Genomic DNA, 23,963 nt, shown 5'->3' with positions numbered 1-23,963 from the left:
TAGGTGGCGCAGTGGATAGAGCACCGGCCCTGGAGTCAGGGGGACCTGAGTTCAAATCCGGCCTCAGACACTTAACACTTACTAGCTGTGTGACCCTGGGCAAGTCACTTAACCCCAATTGCCTCACCAAAAAAAGAAAAGAAATCATGGAGGAAGAATAGTTATGGATGATGGTGAAATGTAGGCTATGACCCTGAACATATCCCTCTGTGTGGGACTGGTAGAGTAAAAGTGGAGGTCATGGGAATTGAGGAGGTCAGTGAACTTGGTAGTCCAAGGTGTTTGAGAGGACATTGACCTACATCTTGAATTATGAAGGCAGGGTTGGGATGCAAAAAACACTATGAAGCCAGGTACTCAAATTTCTTGGGAAAAAAGTAGAATGACCAGGAACTTGTTAAATAATAACAATAATAGTAGTCCTTCATCAGCAACTTTGTCTTTTGTGATATTTCTTAACCAGTTTTCCCCTTATTGGTACAATGCTATAGGGATGTAAAGGCAGTACCAACAAGAATGATTCTCTTGGGGGGTCGGGTATTTGATGACCACTTCTTATTGTCAGATTGCCCATCGCCTAGCTGAAATGCTCATGCAATGATAGTAATATTTAATGAACTTTTTTTAAAAACCCAACTTCATATCTAAAAGAAACAGATTCTTCAGAAACAGTGGTAACTGCCAATCATCCGGATGTCCAGGAATTGGTTGAAGAAGCCATGAAAATTGCAAAGGAAGTTCCAATTGAACTTCAATTTGAGCAACAAGCTGATGTGTTGGACCAAGTCTATAAAAATGTAAGCATTGTAGACTATAAGTCTTAACAGTATATGGTTTGAAGTAACAGTGTAATATTTGTTACATTAATAATATAGTCATAAACCATTTTGGTGTCATGACCACTTCAGGCAGCCTGGTGAAGCCTTATGGACCTCTTCTCAGGATAATGTTTTTAAATGCATAATATAAAGGACACGAGATAATAATGGAACTCATTTCTATTGAAATTCAGTTATGAAAATGTGAAAAAAGGAAGAGTAAGGAGGAGGAGAGGGGAGGGGAAGAGAGGAAAGGAGAGGAGGGAAGAGGACTTCATAAACCCGAGGTTAAGAACCCAACCCAAATTGAGAGACCTAGATTGGCACCATAGAAACCATTCCCTCTTTCTCAGTAACTTTGGTGTGCTTAATTTGGGTTATATAGAGACTAATTCCAGACCTTGCAAACTATAAACAGCAAGGTAAACTTCCCAGCAAGAGTGGCCAGTTCATGTTGCAGTGACCACTCCTCTATCATCTTTAAAGAGCAGTTATACAAATGCTGGCCTTCCTTAGTCAGTGTGAATTAGCTTTCAAGAATCAGCCTCTAAGCATCTGTGACCACTGTGACCAATCAGTGTGGGTGGCTTTTGTGGCAGGTAAATTAGGAGGAGCTGTCCTAAGAATTGACAGGATGAGGGGAGCTTCTTACTGGAAAATCATAAAATAGGGTTCCTGGCCATGGGAGAGAGGGAGGAAGGGAGGGAAGGGAGGGAGGGAAGGAAGGAAGGAAGGAAGGAAGGAAGGAAGGAAGGAAGGAAGAAAGAAAGAAAGAAAGAAAGAAAGAAAGAAAGAAAGAAAGAAAGAAAGAAAGAAAGAAAGAAAGAAAGAAAGAAAGAAAGAAAGAAAGAAAGAAAGAAAGAAAGAAAGAAAGAAAGAAAGAAAGAAAGAAAAGAAGGAAGAAAGGAAGGGGCGAGGGAAGGAAGGAGGGAGGGAAGGAAGGGAAGGGATTGTGCTAAACACTATAAATATCTCATTTCATCTTTACAACAAACTAAGGCAGGTGCTATTATTATCCATCTTTCACGGTTGAAGAAACTGAGGCAAATAAAGGTGAAGTGACGTGATCAAGGTAGTACAGGTAATGTCTGAGGCTGCATTTGACCCAGGTCTTCTGGATTTCAGGCCCCTGTGCCACCTAAATCACCACATCACAACTAGGTAGCTTCATCAAAGCCATGATGTGACTAAGGCCATAAAGGAGCTATAATTAAGAATATTGGAGGGGCAGCTAGGTGGCACAGTGGATAGAGCACCAGCCCTGGAGTCAGGAGTACCTGGGTTCAAATCCAGCCTCAGACACTTAACGCTTACTAGCTGTGTGACCCTGGGCAAGTCACTTAACCCCAATTGCCTCACTAAAAAAAAAAAAAAAAAGAATACTGGAGTTGTTATAATCAGAGCCTATGTCATTAACGTATAATAATATGCATATACATAGAGAAGGAGAGAGGGACGTATGGTTTGGAGGAGAAAGATTTTGGAAGGTATTGAGGAACCAATATTCAAGTTATCTAAAGGAACAGAAGCTACCAAAAGGGTGGAAAAAAATCTTTGACCTTGTTAATACTTTTAAAAATCATGGCTGAAAGAACAGAAAGAACTACCAAGCCTCCTCTTCTGTCTTTCCAAAGTCTTTTTGAAAATGGAACAATGGAGAGAATACCAGACCTGGAGTCAGGAAGACCTGATTTTAAATCCAGTCTCAGACCATTACTAGCTGTCTAATTTATTTTGGATAAATCATTTAACCTCTATTTGCCTCAACTGTAAAATAGAGGTAATAATAGCACCCACTTCACAGGGTTGTCATGAGGATCAAATATTTATGCAAACAGCTTAGCTCAGTGCCTGGCACACAGTAGGTGCTTTTTAAATACTTATTCCCTTCCCACAAATGCTACTTCCTCCATTAAGTCTTTCCTGATGCTTTCTATTCATGGATAACTCCACCGGACCTCACACAACACTATCTGTAGTACCTCTCTTATGTACCCCTCCTATATTATTCTGTATCATAGTTATTTTGGGATGTGCTTTGTCAATCAACCCTCATAAGTAATATCCCTTAAGCTGATGGGATGGAGGAAGCTGTATCAGAAGTGTAGAACTGGAGTATATCTGGGCATTATCTTCAGAGATCCCATTCTTACTGCATAACTGACCCTCTATCACATGGAAATTTTCCAGGAAGCCCAGACTATATAATTTCCCCTTTTTTCTTTCTTTCTTTCTTTTCTTTTTTGCAGGGCAGTGAGGGTTAAGTGACTTGCCCAGGGTCACACAACTAGTAAGTGTCAAGTGTCGGAATCCGGATTTGAACTCAGGTCCTCCTGAATCCAGGGCCGATGCTTTATCCACTGCGCCACCTAGCTGCCCCATAATTTCCCCTTTCTTGAACCCTAAAAGCTTCCCCTGGGTATCATTTTTACTCAGTAAACAATCAAATCCCCCTCAAGGGAACAGGATTGTAACCGTCTAAATTATCCAGTAGTAACCAGTAACAGCCCTTCCAAATATTTAAATAGCCACAGCTAATAATGTGCAGATATTAAGCACATCGGTATAATTCTAACATATTCCATCTGGTTCCTTAAATTCCCATATTGTAGTTAACCATTTGACGAGCCAGCAAATATTCCTAAATCCCTAAGAGATTTCTCTAGTTATGGTGCTAACAATTGGACAAGTACACGGTGCAGTGGATAGAGCACTGAGCTTGGAATCAGAAAGGCTCCAATATCTTTGCCAAGAAAATCCCAAATGGGGTCATAAGTCACTGATGTTGTTATTTGTTCTTTGTTCTCAAAGAGGACCATGACACTGGGGAGGTGATGTCATGACTTGCAGCGAATTGGATTTCAGTGAGGGAAGGCTGTGCAAGGTCACTAACTTCACTCTCTCCTCCAGAGCCATCTGGGTCCAGTGGCAAGATATAGATCAGGATGACTGGAGATGGCTCTGGATGTTTGAGGTAATTGGGGTTTAGTAATTTGCCCAGGGTCACACAGCTAGTAAACTTTTGATCTGAGATTTGAACTCAGGTCCTCTTGACACCAGGACCAGAGCTCTATCCAGGAGTCAGACATAATTGAACCAAAACAAAAACAATTAGACTTCAGGGCTAACAACTCCTTCGGGGCAGGGACGCTATCTTTAAATAAATTTAAAGTCTGAGTTTTAGATCTCACAGTGTTTATGAATGAATGGATGGGGAAAAAATCATTGTTAAGTACTTCCTAGTTATCTCACTGCTCCACACACAGTAGGTGTTTAAAGGTTGTGTTGAAATGAATTGATAACCGTGCACTGAAATTTTCCATGAAGGCTTTCCTGTCAAATGGTAGATGATTGCAGTAAATCTATTTGGGTTTCTACAAATTCTTTCCCCTGATTATGATTATATGTGTGCTGATGTAACACTTCTGATTCAGGAATTTTTGTTGGCTCATTAAATAGTTAACTAAGGTATGGGAATTTAAGACAAATCTTTAACTACAAAGCTAACAGCCATCTGCTCTGTTCTGATATGCATATGGAAGTGCTCATTTTAGTTGATGTATGGTAAGCTAAGAAATTTTTTAACGGAAAAAATCCTGTAGCTAAAAGCAGACAGTAATATTTCAGAAAAGGAAAAATCTTTGCAGAAGAATGTGCACCTGTCATCAATCTGTTGTCCGCACTCTTTTGAGAAATCTTGTGTTATCCACAAGTCTGTGTTGACAAGAGTGACTACTGATTTCATTAACTCATAGCATTCTACTGTTGTATTCAATTTAATCAAGTAAGCATTTCTTAAATACACATTATGTGCTTGACACTGCTGGACCTCTGAGGATATAAAGACAAAACTAAAGGCAGTCTCTGCCCATAAAGAACTTACATTTGATCAAAGGGGATGCAATATTTATGTAGATAAGTAAGAACAAGATAACTTGGAGAGGGAGAGAGTGTCAAGAATTATATTTGTTTTTTTAGAATAATAATAATTTGAGAGAGTACATTTCTCAATTCCACACCAGCCCTTCCCCTCCTGCCCTTGGGTTTCCCTTCCGTATGTCCAACTTGCGGTCACTTTGATGCTTGTAAAGTTTCTTTGCTGTTCCCAGGATAATGAACTGGGGCATAGTTATTAGAAAACTTCTTACCTTGTTACCCCATTGTTGGTGGAGCATGTACACGAAATTTTTTTTCCACTCATAGTGATAATGCACTACCCACTGGCTCTCCTTTGACCAGTGTTTTGGCACACAGAGGGAAACAAGTGATCAAGTTCTAGGGTCCATCAGAGTGACCATAAAACAGAGTGTACCTTTTTTTTTTTACTGCAATTGTCTGTTGTAAGAATTATGTGTTTGGGGTGGGGTTTTTTGAGGAAATTAGGGTTAAGTGACTTGCCCAGGGTCACACAGCTAGTAAATGTCAAGTGTCTGAAGCCGGATTTGAACTCAAGTCCTCCTGAATCCAGGGCTGGTGCTCTATCCACTGTGCCACCTAGTTGCCCCCATTGTAAGAATTATAATATTTATAGCTCACATTTCTATAGCGATGTAAGGTTTACAAAACACTTTCCATATATTATCTCCTTACTGCCTCCCGCTGAATAAGGCATTCACACTGACTGTACAAGTTTAAAGTCTCAACTTTTGCAGGGCAAATGAGAGTTAAGTGACTTGCCCAGGGTCACACAGCTAGTAAGTGTCAAGTGTTTGAGGCCAAATTTGAACTCATGTCCTCCTGTGCCACCTAGCTGCCCCCAAAGTCTCAACTTATAATCAAAAGTTGAATTGGATTTCAGGTCCAAATACAACGACCCTGGGCACTGAGGATCAAAGTGTAAAGGATGGATAGGGAAGACAGCTAAGCTATCAAACTACATTAACCAGATGGCAGGACTTTCAAAGTCTGATAGAAAAAAAGGAAAATTTATATATCTCTTTCACCTACCATCCCTCATTTTGTTTTTTCTTCCTTCCCCTTTTTTCCTTTCTGCTTTTAGCTTTCTCCCTTTCTCCTTCACTTCCCTATCCCCATTCCCCCCTCTTACCTAATGTGACCAGACATTACATTTTGGTTTTAGCATTTGCTGTTGTTGCAGAATTAAACTTTATGTTCCCTATTCTTTATTAGTGAGGCGGAATGCATATATAGTCCTCAATTTATTTCCCTCCTCCCTGCCCCATAAGTCAGTGGTGCATGGTGCTCCCAATATAAAATAGGTCCTATACACTTAACTTAGAGCAGGAGTTCTTAACCTGGGGTTCATGAACGTGGTTTTTAAAAATATTTTATAAATATTTTTCAATTAAGTGACTTCTTTTATAATTCCTTGTGTTTTATTTTATGCATTTAAAAACATTATTTTAAGAAGGGTTTCACCAGACTGCATGACACACAAAAAAAGTGAAAAAGCCATAGATTAGAGCCTCAAAGATAGAAGAATAGTGACCTTCCATGTTATTCCTCCCATCTCAAGTCGTGATTATAATACAAATTTACAACTTTACCACAGCTTGCTGAGAAAAACAAAGATAGATTCCCTGGTGCACCAAAGAATGGAGGATGGGTGATGGATAATGTCCCTATGATTCGAGAACTGTGGGTAGCCTTAAGCAATAAAGGAATTCTTCCTGATATCGTTGTCGTATTAGATGATTCAGAAAATCAAGGTTGGTAAATATTCATCATTTTAACAAGAAATGAAATTCCCCATTCCACATCACTGCTACATGATAATGTCTTTTGACATTCATTTTTTAAATTAAACTTATTTATTTTGTTACATTTTAAGTTCCAAACTGTCTCCCTCCCTCCTTCTCCACCCTGTACTAGAGAAGGCCACCATTTGACACAGATATATAAGTGTGTGTGTGTGTATGTCTATTATATATATGCACATATATATACCATACTATGCATGCTTCTATTTATTCATTATTCTATTTATTCATACTATTACTTCTATTTATCAGTTCTTTCTCCAGAGGTGGATGGCACTTTTTATCATGGGCCCTGTCAAATTGTCTTAGATCATTGTCTTGACTGGGTAACTAAGTCTTTCATTGTTGATTGTTGTTATGTATTGCTGTTGCTTTGTACAATGTTTTCCTGGTTCTACTCACTTTACTTTGTATCAGTTTATATAAGTCTTCCCAGGTTTTTTCTGAAACCATCCTGCTCATCATTTCTTATGACACAATAGTATTCCATCACAATTATATACCACAACTTGTTCAGCCATTCCCCTCAATTTCCAGTTCTTTGCCACCACAATGAGAGCTGCTACAAATATTTTAGAACATATATGTTCTTTTCCTTTTACCTTGATCACCTTGGGAAACAGACCTTGGGTCAAAGAATATATATAGCTTTATAACTGTTTGGGCATAATTCCAGATTGCTTTCCAAAATGGTTGGATCAGTTCACAATTCCATCAACAGTGTGTTTGTTGTTGATTAATTGGTTTTGAGTCATGCCTGACTCTTCATGACCCCATTTGGGGTTTTCTTAGCAAAGATACTGGAGTGCTTTGCCATTTCCTTCTCCAGTTCATTTTACAGGTGAGGAAACTGAGGTAAACAGGTTTAAGTGACTTGCTGAGGATCACATAACTAGTAAATGTCTGAGGCCAGATTTGAACTCAGGTCTTCCTGACTTCAAACCTGGTGTTCTATCTACTGTGCCACCTAGCAATTAGTATCCCAATTTTTCCACATCCCTTCCAACATTTGTCATTTTCCCCTTCTATCATTTAGCCAATCTGATTGGTATAAGATAATATCTCAAAATTATTTGAATTTGTATTTCTCTAATCAATAATGTTTGAGTATTTTTCCACATGACTAATATATATATATATATATACACACACACACACATACATATATACACATATGTATATACATATACATTTATACAGAGAGAGCGAGAGCACGTATTTCTTCTTCTGAAAACAGCTTATTCAGATCCTTGGACCATTTTTATCAATTGGGGAATGACTCATATTCTTCTGAATTTGACAAAGTTCTCTATATACTTGTAATATGAGACCTTTATCTGAAAAACTATCCATAACATTTTCCCCCTATTTTCTTCTTTCTTTTTAATCTTGGCTACTTTGGTTTTATCTGTACAAAACCTTTTTAATTTAATATAATCAAAATTATCCATTTTACATCTCACAATGCTGTTTTTCTTGTTTATTCATAATTTCTTCTCCTATCCATAAGTCTGGTAAAAAATATGTTCCATGGTCGTCTAATTTACTTATGATATGTCCCTTTATATATAAATCATGGGGCAGCTAGGTGGCGCAGTGGATAGAGCACCGGCCCTGGATTCAGGAGTACCTGAGTTCAAATCCGGCCTCAGACACTTAACACTTACTAGCCGTGTGACCCTGGGCAAGTCACTTAACCCCAATTGCCTCGCTTAAAAAAAAACAAATAAATATATCTAAATCATGCATCTATTTTGACCTTATCTTGTTAAATAGGGTAAGATATTGGTCTATACCTAGTATCTACTAGACTGTTTTCCAGTTTTCTCAACAATTTTTACCTAATAGTGAATTCTAGGTTACTATAATTATTTGCTTCTGGGTATAGTATGCCTACTCTGTTCTACTGTTTCATCTTTCTATATTTTAGGCAATACTGTATAGTTTTGATAATTACCACATTGCAATATAGTTTAAGGTCCGGTACTACTAAACTTCTTTATATTTTTTTTCATTAATTCCTTTGATATCCTTGACCTTTTGTTCTTCCCTATGAATTTTGTTATTATTTTTCTACCTCAATAAATTTTTTTATAATTTAATTGGGATGGTATTGAGTAGGTAGATTGGCTCAACATACTTTTTTAAAAATTTGAGTTCCAAATTCTCTTCAACCCTTTCAGTCCTCCCTCACTCATTGAGAAGGCAAGCAATATGTTATCATTTATACATATGAAGTCATGCAAAACACATTTCCATATTAGCCATGTTAGGGGAAAAAGCAAAAACAAAATAAAGTAAAAAAAGTATGCTTCAATCTGCTGACAGAATTTTATCAGTTCTTTCTCTGGAGGTGGATAGCATCTTTCATCAAGGATCTTTTGGAATTGTCTTAGATCATTGTCTTGATCAGAGTAGCTAAGTCATTCACAGTTGATCATTGTTGTGGTATTACTGCTAATGTGTACAGTGTTTTCCTGGTTCTACTCACTTCACTTTGTATCAGTTCATATAAGTCTTCCCAGGTGTTTCTGAAACCATCTTGCTAATCATTTCTTATAGTGCAATAGTATTCCATCACAATCTTATACCACAGTTTTTTCAGCCATTCTCCAATTAATGGGCATCTCCTCAGTTTCAAATTCTTTGCTAACACAAAGAGCTGCTATAAATGTTTTTGTACAAATGAGCCCTTTTCCCTCTTCTTTGATCTCTTTGGGATATAGACTTAGTAGTAGTATTGCTGGGTCAAAGGGTATGCACCGTTTTATCATCTTTGGGGCATAATATTTTTTGATTTAAAAAAAAAAGCTGAGGTGGGTTTAGTTGCCTCAGTAGCCCCTGCAATTTTGTCTGGACTATCTACTGAATAATCTCTCCCTCTTAAACAGAGAGCATGTGAAGAGCATTTCTAGGTGGGTGAGAGATGGTCTAATACTAGTGCCTGTTATAATTCCTAAATGAGCAATATGATGCCCAGGACAGGAGCTATATGGTTTTGTCCCTTTTTTAGTCCAAGGAGAAAGACCTTGTAAAATATAAGCAAAACTAAATGTATTCTCTTTGTAATATAACAATTTGTTTTGAGTGCAACATATTTAAAGAAAATTTTCCAGGAGGGAAAAAATCCTTTAAAAAATGCCTTCTAGGGGCAGCTAGGTGGCGCAGTGGATAGAGCACTGGCCCTGGAGTCAGGAGGACGTCAGTTCAAATCCGACCTCAGACACTTAACATTTACTGGCTGTGTGACCCTGGGCAAGTCACTTAACCCCAATTGCCTCACCAAAAACAAAAACAAAAACAAAATGCCTTCGATCTCCAAATCTAAAATCCTATTGTTCTTGGTCAAAATATAGTACTTCAGTTGAAGTAATAAAATATAGATCCATCTCATAATAAGATTTGTAACTGTTATAATGAATAGATTATAGATTCCCAGGTATAGAAAGTCAGTAACTTCTACTTTCAATTTTTAAACTATAAACCACTATTTTAAAAGTTGTAAAAGCAATGTAAAATTATTTTTTGAAAATTGTATTACAGGAAAATTTTTACTGAATAGGCTGTTTTTAGAGAACAAATCTGATATTGTTGCTAAAGTAATGACAAGAAAAAATGAAGAAGCAGAAGAAATTAGGATACTTGAACAATCTCAGAGGTAAAGTCTGCTTGGTATATTAATTAACCTATTTTAAATATTAAGAAAGATAGTAAAAGAACATTTAATAATGTATTACAGCTATCCAGTTGATTTTGCTAATTCTTATTGGTGAGATTTTTATAATACAAAATAATTATCTGCTAGTTAGCACAAATCCTAATTCATTTTTTTTTCCTTTTTTTTTTTTTTTTTTAGTGAGGCAATTGGGGTTAAGTGACTTGCCCAGGGTCACACAGCTAGTAAATGTTAAGTGTCTAAGGCTGGATTTGAACTCAGGTACTCCTGACTCCAGGGCCGGTGCTCTATCCACTGCGCCACCTAGCTGTCCCAATCCTAATTAATTTTTAAGGAAAACTGTAACTTTTCTAAGTAGTTTTCACATCTTTTAGGCAGAAGTTGTGTTTATCTTAGCAGTTAGCATCACAGTTATTTCTTTCACTTAAGAATTAGCACTCAAGAGGCTCTCAGTAGAAGGAACTACAGTAAATTAGGTATTTTTTTTATTTTTACTAATTTAGCTATCCCTAAAATAACATTGCAAACTGAAATCTACAGTTTGGGAAGACAAAAAGTAGAAAGGAAGTATTCATATACCTAAGTATATGGGTGTATACACCTATGTCTTCTTCCTCTTCTTTTTTTTTTTGTGGGGCAACGAGGGTTAAGTGACTTGCCCAGGGTCACACAGCTAGTATGTGTCAAGTGTCTGAGGTCAGATTTGAATTCAGGTCTTTCTGAATCCAGGGCCGGTGCTCTATCCACTCTGCCACGTAGCTGCCCTCCACCTATGTCTTCTGATGGTCTTAGCATGGAGGTGACCCTAAGTTCTCAAAAGCTCTGCTAGCTGATTAAAAGCTATGAAATGTCCTCTCAGACTTAACTTTGGCCTCTAGTATTTCTGAGTTACCCAGACAGTGATGGTCTGATGACTACTGATGGGCTATTTGTCTAGCAGTTTCAAATATAGTTCCCTTTGGGCTAGGGTCTAAGTCCTAGCCATGGAGGTTGTACCATGAGGTTGGCTACCTGAAAGGGTCTCTGAGGTGAAAAAGGAAGTGATCATCCATCTATTGGGAGGGGGAAGGGGTTGCTTCCCTTAAAGCCCTAATTTTTTTTTTCATTTGGAGAGGTATGTTACAAAGAGTGTAGGATGGTAATATATGAGTCTAGAGGACTATAGAGGATCTGGAAGGAAGATGAGACCGTTTAGAAAGGAAAGGAGAAATTAACAATCACAAAAATAAAAAGAATTACATTGTGGGATTGTGTGTGTGTGTGTGTGTGTGTATAATAACAGAATAATCCATTGGCACAATAGACAGTATTTCTGCAAGTAGAATCTGCCCAGCCTCAGTGGGAACCCCTGTTCCACAAATGCTGTCATATTCTTCTATATTTGATCACATTATAGAATCATAGATTTGGGGCAGATTTTTCCTCCCTGTGCACATTGTTCAGACCCCCATTCAGAAACTTCTTTAGAGCTTAAAGTGATGATACTCCTTCCAACAGAACTGAAAATTTACTGGTTCCATTATAGGACATAATTAAACATTGAAGTTTACATTTAAGTTTAAATAATCTTGAATAGAGGCTACATAAAGGAGTGAAAGTAAAGAAAGAGATAGCAAGAATTATAAAAAAAAAAGGTCTCTAATTCTGTCTGCAGAACTTTAAAGTCATGAAATTGCAAAGAGATTCATTTTGGAAAATTCTCATTTCAGAAAAGCAGAGGAACCAACAGTTAAATTTGAAGATGACAGTAAGAAAAAAGATACTGAGAAAACTGAAGGCAAGTATAGTTGTTCTATGTAATATGATTTTGTAGTGTGTTATTTAATATAATTCAAAAGAATTAAAGGAACCTGTGGTTAGTGTCAAGCTTTGTGGTTCACATTGCATACACACTGGGTACTTAAAGACACTTCATGGATTGCTAAATTTGAATCCTGGCTCTTCTACTTAATAGCTGTATGACCCTGGAAAAACCCCTTCACCTCTTTGAGCCTGAACTTCTTTGTTAGTATAATGGGGATGGTAATAACAGCTTCCTCAAGAAAGGTAAGGACATAATGTGTATAAAGCATTTTGTAAATAAATATAAAGTACTATACACATGTAAGCTATGATTCTTTTCTCAATAAGTAGAACTTTTGGGGTAAGATAGAATTGGCAAGTTTGATTAGATTACAAACTATAGTGAGATGAAATCACAAACTACATCTCTACTCTGCCAGAAATATTCAGAGATTTAAATATTCAAAGATTTATGGAACCCAAAAGTCAAATGTCTTAAATAACAATAATAATAACTAGAATTTTTCAAGCACCAACCATGTTCCAGAAACTGTACTAAACACTTTATAAATATTATCTTGACTGATCTTCACAAACCCTGGGAGGAGGAAATTGCTAGTATGATTCCCATTTTATAGTTGAAGAAACTGAGGCAGACAGAAAGGATTGCGTAATATGACCTCTCAGGTTCTTTCTAGCTCTAAATCTAGGATCTTATGGGGGTTTTTTGTTTTGTTCTGGGTTTTTTGAGACTGCATCTTTCTATCTTGCCCAGGCTGGACACAAAGTGGCCACTCATAGGTCCAGCCACATTGCTAATGGTCAAAGAAGCTTTGACCTGCTCCATTGACTTTTCCTTAGGCATCCTAGTAGTGCTCCTCCGAGGAGCTCACTTTATTGGTACCAGACTTCTTGGGGACATTGGCAGCTCAGAAATCCTGAACTCATAGTCCCCTAATAGCAAGGATTACAAGCATGGGCCACCAGCCCAGCCGGATTTTATGAATATAGACATTAGAGTCAATTTTCAATCATCTGGTGGCAAATAAAGCTAGCAGATTTCAATATACATAATTTCCTCACTTTCTTTTTATTCAAAGGAAGCCTGCCACTCCACCTGAGGGATAAATTTAAGATCCCCCTCCAACACTGACCCACTGGGGAAGTCAAGTTCTTTTAGACAGAAATAAACTTTATTACTTTCTTTCCACAAGGAAAGTGTGAGCCAGGCAGGTGGCAAGCTCAAATAGAGGGAGTAATAGTATGCAGTTAAGCTTGCATTGGTGCTTTGCATTAGACTGACATGAAATATTGCCCATCTTTAGAAGGGAGCCATTGAATAGGACAGACAGAGTAAGGAAACCAGCTAGCTCCCAATATAAAACAATCTAGTACTCTTCAGTACCAACTCACACACTTATGGAATGAAAAGGAGGCTTGGGTACTGTTCATTAGTCCTCCCTTGGCTACTTATGGGACAAGTAACGTTAGACAAGTCAATGAAATTCTCTGGGCCTCTGTTTCCTTATCTTCAAAATAAAGGGTCAGGGGCAGCTAGATGGATAAGCAGCAGTGGATAAAGCACCGGCCCTGGATTCAGGAGTACCCGAGTTCAAATCCGGCCTCAGACACTTACTAGCTGTGTGACCCTGGGCAAGTCACTTAACCCCAATTGCCTCACCAAAATAAATAAATAAATAAATGAAATAAAAATAAAAATAAAGGGTCAGATTAAATGATATCTACGGGTCCTTCCAGCTCTCAACTGTATGAATTCATGAACAGTGTCGCTATATGCACCACATGTTGACCTCTGCCACTGTCATGTCTTTGATAATGAAAAACTGCAAGAAGGAGACAATATCTGACTAATGCTTTATAACAAAACATTTAGCAAAATACTCAGTAAGAACAAGTATTGAAAACTTTTGTTGTATGACCTTAGATAATTGGGTTGGGGTTTTTTGCTACCTGTCATAAATACCACGTAACAGGAATTGCTTAACAGAGCAAATGCTTGGTATATACTTTTCTTTGGAATTATACACGGTAGTATTTCTTTATATATATATTTGGTTCTCAGAAACCCACTGAAATTTATCAAAAGTCTAAGAAGGAAAGCAACAGGGAAAAAAAATCCATCAGGTGGTATCTTCTGAAGAGTTTAATGTTTGAGGACAAGTAGAGGTTGCACTAGGTGGCTGTTACTGGCAGTTGGTGGGGCAGTGGATAGAGCCCTGGTCCTGGGGTCAGGAAGATCCAAGTTCAAATTTGACCTTAGACACTTACTAGCTTGTGACCCTGGGCAAGTCATTTAACCTTTATCTCAGGTTTCCTCAACAGAAAAATGAAGATAAATATTAGCACTTTTCTCACTGGGTTGTTGTGAGGATCAAATGAGGTAATATTTACAAAGTACCTGGAAAACATTAGGTGATTAATAAATGCTTGTTCCCCTCTCCTTCCCTTCCCCACTATGATCTGCACCTGAACCTGAAGCTGCCGAGGAGCCTGAGGCAGAAGTGGAAGCTGAGGGGACCGAGCACGAGGCCACGACGGTGGAATCTGAGCTACCAGCACTGGAAGGAGAGGAGTCTGAAGTTACAGCAGAACCAGAGGTTGAGGGAGAGGCCGAGTTAGGTGAGACTGCATTTCATACGGTCTCATTACCTTTACCCACCATTTTAGCACCTTTCCAGTCCGATTCTCTCTTTCTCTCTCTTTTTTTTTTTTTTTGGTGGGGCAATGAGGGTTAAGTGACTTGCCCAAGGTCACACAGCAAGTGTCTGAATCCAGATTTGAACTCGGGTCCTCCTGAATCCAGGGCCCATGTTTTATCCACTGGGCCACCTAGCTCTTATGTAATAGGTGCCAAATAAATGCTTATTGACTGTCTGAATTACCATATCATATTGCTGACTCATATTGACCTTGAATTGTACTGAAAAAAAAAAGCCCTGTGGGGGCGGCTAGGTGGCACAGCGGATAAAGCACCGGTCCTGGATTCAGGAGTACCTGAGTTCAAATCCGGCCTCAGACACTTGACACTTACCGGCTGTGTTACCCTGGGCAAGTCACTTAACCCCCATTGCCCTGCAAAAAAAAAAAAAAAGCCCTGCTATTTTGCCACATCTCCATCATCCTGTATTTGTGAAGCTGATTTTTTAACCCTATATTTGGAACTATCTATCTATCTATATACATGTGTGTGTGTGTGTGTGTGTGTGTGTGTATATTTACATTTCATCTCATTAGACTCAGCCTATCACTCTCCTCTGTCAGGAAATTTTTTTTTGTTCCTGACTCTATCATCCAATATGTTGAATATCCCTCAGTTTGACTCAGTTTACTCATTTGTAAAATGAACTGGAGAAGGAACTGGCAGACCACTCCAGTACCTTGGCCAAGAAAACCCCAAATAGGATCACAAAGAGTCAGACACAACTGAAAAACAACTGAACAAAATAAATTTAACAAGCATACTTTCTATGGTTTCATCCAAGCGACTGCTAAAAAACTTGAACCATATGGGCCAAGGAGAGAACTTGAGGAGTCTCCATTAGAGATCTCTGTTCAAACTGACATCGGCCTATTGATTACTCTTTGGGGCTTGTTAATCAACCCATTACAATCCATGTAACCGTACTATCATCCATCCAGTATCTCTCTTTGTCAATAAGAATAATATGGGAGGCTTTAACTAATATTTAGTTGTAATCTGAGTATATGACATCCAAAGTATCTCCCTGTTTACTAACCTGGTTACCCTGTTGAAAAAGAAAATAAGGTCAACCCGATATAACTTGTACTTAAGGAGGCCATGTTGGCTTTTAATGATTCCTGCTTCCTTTGTCTAAATCTTCGCAAACAATTCCTATAATAATATGTTTCAGTATTCTTCCAAAAATCAAAGGCAAGGTCACAGGCCTGACGTTTGCAGGCTCTATCTACTGTCATCCCTAAGAGCACTTAGCAGTGACCAGTGCCATTTCTTTTCTTTTCTTTTCTTTTTTGCGGGGCAGTGAGAGTTAAGTAACTTGCCCAGGGTCACAGCTAGTAAGTGTCAAGGGTCTAAGGCCAGATTTGAACTCAGGTCCTCCTGAATTCAGGGCCGGGTGCTTTATCAACTGTGCCACCTAGCTTCCCCCAGACCAGTGCCATTTCTTATGGAGCTCTTGGTTGGAGTTTGTCCATGTCCAGTGATTTGAACCCATCAAGGGTATGATTTGCCTTTCCTTGTATCCCTAGCACTTAGCTCAGTGCCTAGCCCATAGCAAGCAATTAGTGAATACCTGTTATTATTGCTATCTGGACACTACTACTCAGTTCAATCACCTGATTGAACCAGAAAGCTGTGAAGTTTCTCTACCTTCCCAGAAAATTTAATCAGAGCATCTTGGGGTGTAGGAAGACATCAGACCAGAGACAGTGTGGCTTAAGTGACCTCCATGCCCAGGAATTAGAGGGGATGAATCACCTAAACCAAGAATATGGGCCAAACCTAGAAGGCACAGTTTTCCATAGACAATTGTCTGATCTTCCCTGTCAGAGTGATATTTTCTCCATGCAGAGCCATGTTTGGGGCCTGCAAGAGAGAAGAACAATGATCAATTTCATTCAGTAATGGAAGTTGGAAGGCCACAAGAGAGGAAGACTAGGAGATAAGAAGGTAGGGTAGAAGGTGTTGGTTTATGGGTGACATAATCCAGGGCATGGCTCCAGGATATAGTTTATTGGTTCAATACACTAAGATGTCACCATAGCCAGCAGAGGTCAGCAGAGGCCTCCATCTGGGCACCAGACAAGCCCACATCTGATAGCGAGATGCAAGAGATACCAGCAAGTTATAGAGAGCCCACAGTCCACAAGGAAGCTGCAAACAGGCGGGTTCCACCAACTAGGACAACGAAGGGAATAAAGCGACAGGTCATCAGGTTTAACAAGATTGCATAGCCAAGACACAAGCCAGAATCCAAGTGTGGAGGAACAAAGTCCAGAGTCAGCAAAGCTGAATAGAAATAATATGATTAAGGGTAGAAGACCAAGGAGGGGTCAGAGAAAGGCAGCCTGCTGCAAAGATGGAGAACCCCCATCTAGCTATTAGTCACACACTTTCTTAAGCACGTGCAGCCAGCCAAACCTTTAGGGATCTTTGGGTCTGATTTTTTTTTAATTAGTTACGGATAAAGCAGCTGTGCAAAGTGATCATGGGAATTTTAAGAAAGTGGATTTTAACTGATGTCATCAATTCTTCAATTCAGCTCGAATAAATAAATGAAGAAAAAAGAGGCCAGTTAGAAGACTAACTGTAGAAATAAATTTAACAAAAATGGGTTCTTTCATCCAGCCATTCTGGAGAGCAATTTGAAACTATGCCTAAAGGGCTATAGAACAGTGCATACCCTTTGATCTAGCATTACCACTGCTAGGTTTATAACCCAAAGACATCCCCCAAAAAAGAAAAAGACCTATTTGTACAAAAATATTTCTAGCATCTATTTTTGTGGTAGCTAAGAACTGGAAATCAAAGGAATATCCATCAGTTGGGGAATGGCTAGACAAATTGTGGTATATGATGGTGATGGAATATTATTGTGCTATAAGAAATGATAAGCAGGATGACTTCGGAAAGGCCTGGAAAGACATGTATGAAATGATCTGTAGTGAAATGAGCAGAACCAAGAGAACATTGTACACAGAGACAGCAATATTGTTTGATGAAAACTGTGAATGACAACTATTCTCAACAATACAATGATCCAAGACAATCCCAAAGGACTATTTTTTTTTTTTTAGTGAGGCAATTGGGATTAAGTGACTTGCCCAAGGTCACACAGCTAGTAAGTGTTAAGTGTCTGAGGCCGGATTTGAACTCAGGTACTCCTGATTCCAGGGCCAGTGCTCTATCCACTTCGCCACCTAGCTGCCCCAGGACTATCTATTGATGAAACATACTATCCACCTCCAAAGAAAGAACTGATATTGATGGAACAGACTGAAGCATGCTATTTTTCACCTTCTTTCAATCAAGTTTTCTTGTACAAAATGACAAATATGATACTGTTTTATATAATCTTACATGTGTAACCCATATCTGATTGATTGCCACTGGGGAGGGGGGTGAAGAGGGATAAAAATTGGAACCCAAAACTATAAATAAAAATGTTTATTACCAAAAAAATTTAAATAAAAAAATTGGTTCTTTCTTGGTTCCTAGGCAGAAAAATTGATTACTAGGAATACCAGAGGGGCACAATCCTAGCATTTTCATTTCACAAGCTTCTTGGGAGTATAAAATGAGAAAAATATACCTAAAGTGTTTTGCAAATCATAAAGCATCATAATTACTATTGGCTATTATTACTATTATTACAGCATGCTCTCATGACATTTGTACAAAAGTTATTAGCATAACAATCATAATAGTGTCTGTTTCCCTAAACTAAAATTAACTCAGATGCCCAGAATCTGAATGAAATTGAGTGGGGGGGGGGGACAGCTAGATGGCGCAGTGGATAGAGCACCAGTCCTGGAGTCAGGAGTACCTGAGTTCAAATCCGGCCTCAGACACTTAACACTTACTAGCTTTGTGACCCTAGGCAAGTCACTTAACCCCAATTGCCTCACTAAAAAAAAAAAAAGAAAAGAAATTGAGTGGGGGACAAAACATGTTGAGAAGGAAATGGCAAACCACTCCAGTATCTTTGCCAAGAAAACCTCAAGTGGGGTCATGAAGAGTTGGACATCCCTTAAAATGACTGAACAACAAAAAACCAGCACTGTGGCAGGCCCCGTTCTCTTTTTGTCTTCAGTAGTAGGCTTCATTTGCTACTCTGTAAAATTCCTATATCCTTTTAAACAGGCTAAGAAATTGACATCAAAATGGCACTATTCAATGAAGCGATCTGAATGCGGGCTCTTTCTAGAAGTTTTAAAATGGGAGAAGACTCAATCAGTTCCTTCCATCCATTACACTTCCCATATTTGTCAGCAAAAAAAAAAAAATCTACTCCAAATGAGTGATTATGTGGTAAACCAGCATCTGCTGAAGAGAAAGGAAGAGGTGAAAACCCAAACACCAGATTATAATAAATAAGATTTACTATAAAAACCATCCTGCGATTGATAAATGGTCTAAGGACACAAACAGGCCGTTTTCAGAGGAAGAAATCCACACTGTGGCAGTTGGTAGGCAATTGCCTGGAACCTAAAACAGGCACCAACACAATTATTCCTCCTGAACTGGGATGGGAAGAGGGCAGCAGCCACGTAGTTGTGTTGCACTTTGTAGTCATAAATGATTATGAAACTATTCCTTAAGATTACTATTATTATTGATATTAAATATAATACAAAGCATTAACAAATGGGTGTTTTTTACAGCTACTTCTTCTGTTTTAAAAGAACCATCACCCTTGACAGTACAAGAAGAGGCTTCAGAAGAGACTGATCCATTAAAAGGTTAGATCAAATGTCACCCTGTAGTTCTTTCTCCTTTTTTCTTACAAAGAAGCATATAGTACACCCTACATTGTTACCTATCTTTTAATGTATTTCTCTAATACCACATGATGCATCATTTTTTATAACTACCTCCTTTACACACACGCACACACACAAGTGTTTTGAAATGAATTGTGTACTTCTATTCCATCAAAACGTTTTATTTCTTTTGTCTCTCCTCCCCTCCCCCCAATTTTGTTAACTGGAAAAAATAATACTATTTCAATTTCTAAAAGCTATATTCTAAAAAAATTTAAAAACATAAACAATAAAATAAAAAACATTAAAAAAATTTTTAATTTGAAATTTTAAAAAGCTATATTCATATAGAGAAGAGAGCTATCCTGATGTGACATCAGGCCTATTGTACCACAATGCATGGCATTCTGTGGCTCTTCTTTTTTTCTTCTAGCAAACCCTAAGACTTGGCTTTCCTGGTACCTCCCTCATAGGCTTCTTGTTACATCCATCCTCTTTGAAGTCAGAATTTCTGCCACACAGCTTTATCTACAGGAGAGAACACAGGCTTTTCCAATCCTTATCTTTTGTCCTGCACCCCTGGAAACAACCCACATAACCTGATGTCATCATCATCATCTGTGTATTTTTTCTGGTTGTGGTGGTTGGAAGGAGGGGGTGAGGTTGAAAACAAAAGACCTATGCCTTGCCACAGAACTTCAAATGACTTTGAAGGAGAGAGTGAGGCTGAGTGAGCCCTGCCTCACTCAAATCCATTTCACTTGCAAATCAAGACATCACCCTCCTCATGTCATTAGTCCTCCTGGAGACTGAAGGATGAACAACAATCCTTTTACTAACTTCTGTTTAACAACCCCAGCCAGATCTGTTCCAAGCAAAGCCTGTCCTACTTTTCCAGTCTCCTCTCACTTTACTCTCCTCCATACACTTTATCATCTAGCTACGTTGGCCGACTCACTGTTCCTAATTGACAACACTCAATGTCTTATGTCATGCCTACAATGTTCTCCATCCTTATGTATGCCTCATAACTTTCCTAGTTTCTTTCAAGACTCAGCTCAGGGGCAGCTAGGTGGCACAGTGGATAGAGCACTGGCCCTGGAATCAGGAGTACCTGAGTTCAAATCCGACCTCAGACACTTAACACACACTTACTAGCTGTGTGACCCTGGGCAAGTCACTTAACCCCCATTGCCTCACTTTATTTTTTTTGTTCTTTTTGTTTTTTTGCGGGGCAGTGGGGGTTAAGTGACTTGCCTAGGGTCACACAGCTAGTAAGTGTCAAGTGTCGGAGGCCGGATTTGAACTCAGGTACTCCTGAATCCAGGGCCGGTGCTTTAATCCACTGCACCACCTAGCCGCCCCCAATTACCTCACTTTAAAAAAAAAAAAGATTCAGCTCAACCTATACCTTCCCCTGGAAGGTTATTCCTGCTGTTAATTAACAACCCTCACTCTGAAAGTACCTTCCATAAACTCTGTTTATATCTTATCTGTAAATAGTTATTTACATGTTGTCTTCCCTGTTAGGCTGTGTGTGCTCCTTGAAGGCAGAGATATTTGTGGGAGTTTTGTTGGGTTTTTTTTCCTCCTTTGCATATTCATTGCTTAGCACAAAGCCTGACACATTGCAGACTATTAATAAATACTTATTGGCTGACTCACTGACCAACTTTTCAAATGAATCCTTCCATTGGACAACATCAGGCTTGTAACAAACCTCCCTCACCATGGGCATACTGGCAGTGGGTCTATGGAAATCTTTCCTTACCCGAAATAAAGCTCCTTCATTATCTGGCTTCCAAAGATTTCTCTTCAGAATTTTATCCTGCAAGAATTTAATACCTTCCTGAGGTACTAAATGCTATCACCTTGAGAGTTTCAGATCTTACTTAAAGGGAAACTCTCTAATAGGGACATGATGGAGACTGCCAGTTCTTCTCATGCCTTCCCAGAGCCTTTTTCACCAGCAACCTAAAGTGAGGTTGGCCTCCTTCCATCTTCTTTTTCAAAGCTGGAAGCCAGAAGTGTCCAAAGTGACTTGAAACTTGAAGAAAGTGTCAAAGAAGACTGAAGAAGATGGGAGCTCTCTTGCCACCCCCATCCCACCCCTCATGCAGGGCAAGGAATTCATCTCTACCCATGATGAAGAGTCCCCATGTCAAGGGCTTTGGAACTGGGGTTATAACAGTGAGACTGCCCAGTCAATCAGCAAGCATTTACTTATCTCTTACTATGTGCCAGACATGGTGTTAAGCCCTGGGGATACAAACAAAGGCAAAAACTGTGCCTTCCCAAAAGGGGCTCACTTTCTGATTGGGGGAGATAGCATGTAAATAAGTAGGGCCTGGGGGCAGCTAGGTGGAGCAGTGGATAAAGCACCAGCCCTGAATTCAGGAGGACCTGAGTTCAAATCCAGCCTCAGACACTTGATACTAGCTGGGTGACCCTGGGCAAGTCACTTAACCCCCACTGCCCCGCCGAAAAAAAAAAAGAATAAATAAGTAGGGCCTTAAAAAGATATTCTCAGATTAAATGAAAGAGAATCTAGTGAGGGGAAGGCATTAGCAGCAGAGGGGATTGGGACAGAAGGTGGGATTTGAGCTGAGTCTTGAAGAAAGCCTGAGAAATTTAGAGGTGGAGGTGAGGAGGCAGAATATTCAGTTCCTGGGGGCCTGGCAGGAGATGGAGGAATTGAAAGCAGGCTGAAGGTGCTAGATCATGGTATATGTGTAGACTTGAGTTGTTGTGATTTAAGGAACTGAAAATAATTCTATTAAAGTGGCAAAATTTTTTAAATTTTGTCTTTTTCCCCCCCACTCAGGAGTATTGCCTGAATATCCAGAAGATGGTTACCCTGACGTCCCAGAAATGGAGCCGATGAAAGACCTTCTTAAAAATTTCACAAATAATTGGAAAGCCTTAGAGGTGTTGGCTGTTGACTCACCTTTGGTTCATATATTAAACTTGGAGATTGCAGGGAAAACTCCAGAGTCTCTACTTCATCAAGTAGTTGAGGCTATGGACAGTGAGTATTATAATGGCGCGTAGAGATCTGTATTTATATTGCAGAAGGAACATTACATGTCCCCTGAAATTTTAAGAATTTTTTAAATGATTCACATATTCTATAAGCATTTGTCATTAACCCTTTTGCCTACAGGGCACTCTGTTAGGTATTGGGAAAGGGCAAACTTTTAATCAGAAAAGTCTTCTTCCCTCCTGGACCCTACAGTCTATTAAGGGGATAGTTCAATTTGGTAAACATTGATTAAGCTCTTACTATGTGTACCATGTCCGGTGCTAAGTACTGGGGATAAAAAAGAGGCAAAAGACAGTCCCTGCCCTCAACAAGTTTACAATCTAATGGCTAGGGAGGGGGGGAAAGGGAGCATGCACATAAATATATACAAAACCAGCTATATACAGGATAAATAGGAAAAAATTAACAGTGGAAGGATCCTGGAATTAAGAGAGTTTGGGGAAGACTTCCTATAGAAGGTGGGATTTTAGTTGGAACTTAAAGGAAGTGAGGGAGGTCTGTATTTGGAGTGGAGGAGGGAGAGCCGGAGACCAGGGTCGCTGGATCAAATAGTACACACTGGGAAGTAAGGTGTGAGAAGACTGGAAAGGTAGGAGAGAGCTAGGTTATATGGGGCTTCAAGACAGAAATAGAAATGCCTAGGTAACACAATGGATAAAGAGATTGCCTTAGAATCAGGAAGACCTGAGCCTCAGATACTCACTGGCTGTGTGACCCTGAACAAATCATTTAACCTGTGCCTGACTCAGTTTCCTTGTCTGTAAAATGGGGGTAATAATAGCACCTACCTCCCTGGGTGGTTGTGAGGATAAAATGACACACATATATACATATGTGTGTGTGTGTTTTAAAGGAAAAGTTATTATTTTCGAGAAGATTAAATGGCCACTCTTTCTTCCTATTTCTAGGACCTTTCAGATATATTGGATGGGAGATGGGTTTGGAGGATTTTGATGAAGAAGCAGATGACTTTCAAGCTGAGACAGAAGCTGAGGAAGAGTTAGAAGAAGAACAAGAAGAAGATGAAGAAGATCTAGTATTTTTTTTTAATTATCAATTTTCCCTTGAGATTCATTCTGGATTCACATGGCTAATGGTGGATTTTTAAATCTGAGGAGCACCTGGTATCACTTAGATGAAAGATCTCATTCCTAGAGATAAAATGTTAAAATGTAGATGTAGGGGCAGCTACATGGTGCAGTGGATAGAGCACCAGCCCTGGAGTCATGAGTTTCTGAGTTCAAATCCAGCCTCGGACACTTAACACTTACTAGCTGTGTGACCCTGGGCAAGTCACTTAACCCCAATTGCCTCGCAAAAAAATTGTAGATGTAGATGTAGCTGCAGACGACTTTAGCATCCATGTGGAAGGGCTGGAGTGGGGAGGTGCATAGCAGTTCACTAGGCCAGAGGAGGTGAAGGTCTGAGCTAAGTCAGCTGTG

The 23,963-nt window shown here is 39.1% G+C and overlaps 1 protein-coding gene across 1 annotated transcript in view; it reads left to right on the top strand.

Annotated features, from left to right (window-relative positions):
- Positions 1-23,963, top strand: part of AK9 (adenylate kinase 9) — a 123,482-nt gene that overhangs the window by 42,267 nt on the left and 57,252 nt on the right. Inside the window, exons 16-23 of the mRNA XM_044004957.1 lie at positions 652-797; positions 6,331-6,487; positions 10,082-10,196; positions 11,924-11,991; positions 14,475-14,636; positions 19,380-19,457; positions 22,303-22,506; positions 23,430-23,557. Of these exons, the coding sequence (XP_043860892.1) occupies positions 652-797; positions 6,331-6,487; positions 10,082-10,196; positions 11,924-11,991; positions 14,475-14,636; positions 19,380-19,457; positions 22,303-22,506; positions 23,430-23,557 (1,058 nt within the window). The remainder of the gene's footprint in view (positions 1-651; positions 798-6,330; positions 6,488-10,081; positions 10,197-11,923; positions 11,992-14,474; positions 14,637-19,379; positions 19,458-22,302; positions 22,507-23,429; positions 23,558-23,963) is intronic.

Source organism: Dromiciops gliroides, chromosome 4 (genome assembly GCF_019393635.1).
Source record: "Dromiciops gliroides isolate mDroGli1 chromosome 4, mDroGli1.pri, whole genome shotgun sequence".
Taxonomy (NCBI): Eukaryota; Metazoa; Chordata; class Mammalia; order Microbiotheria; family Microbiotheriidae; genus Dromiciops; species Dromiciops gliroides.
This window is presented reverse-complemented; position numbering and strand designations above follow the sequence as displayed.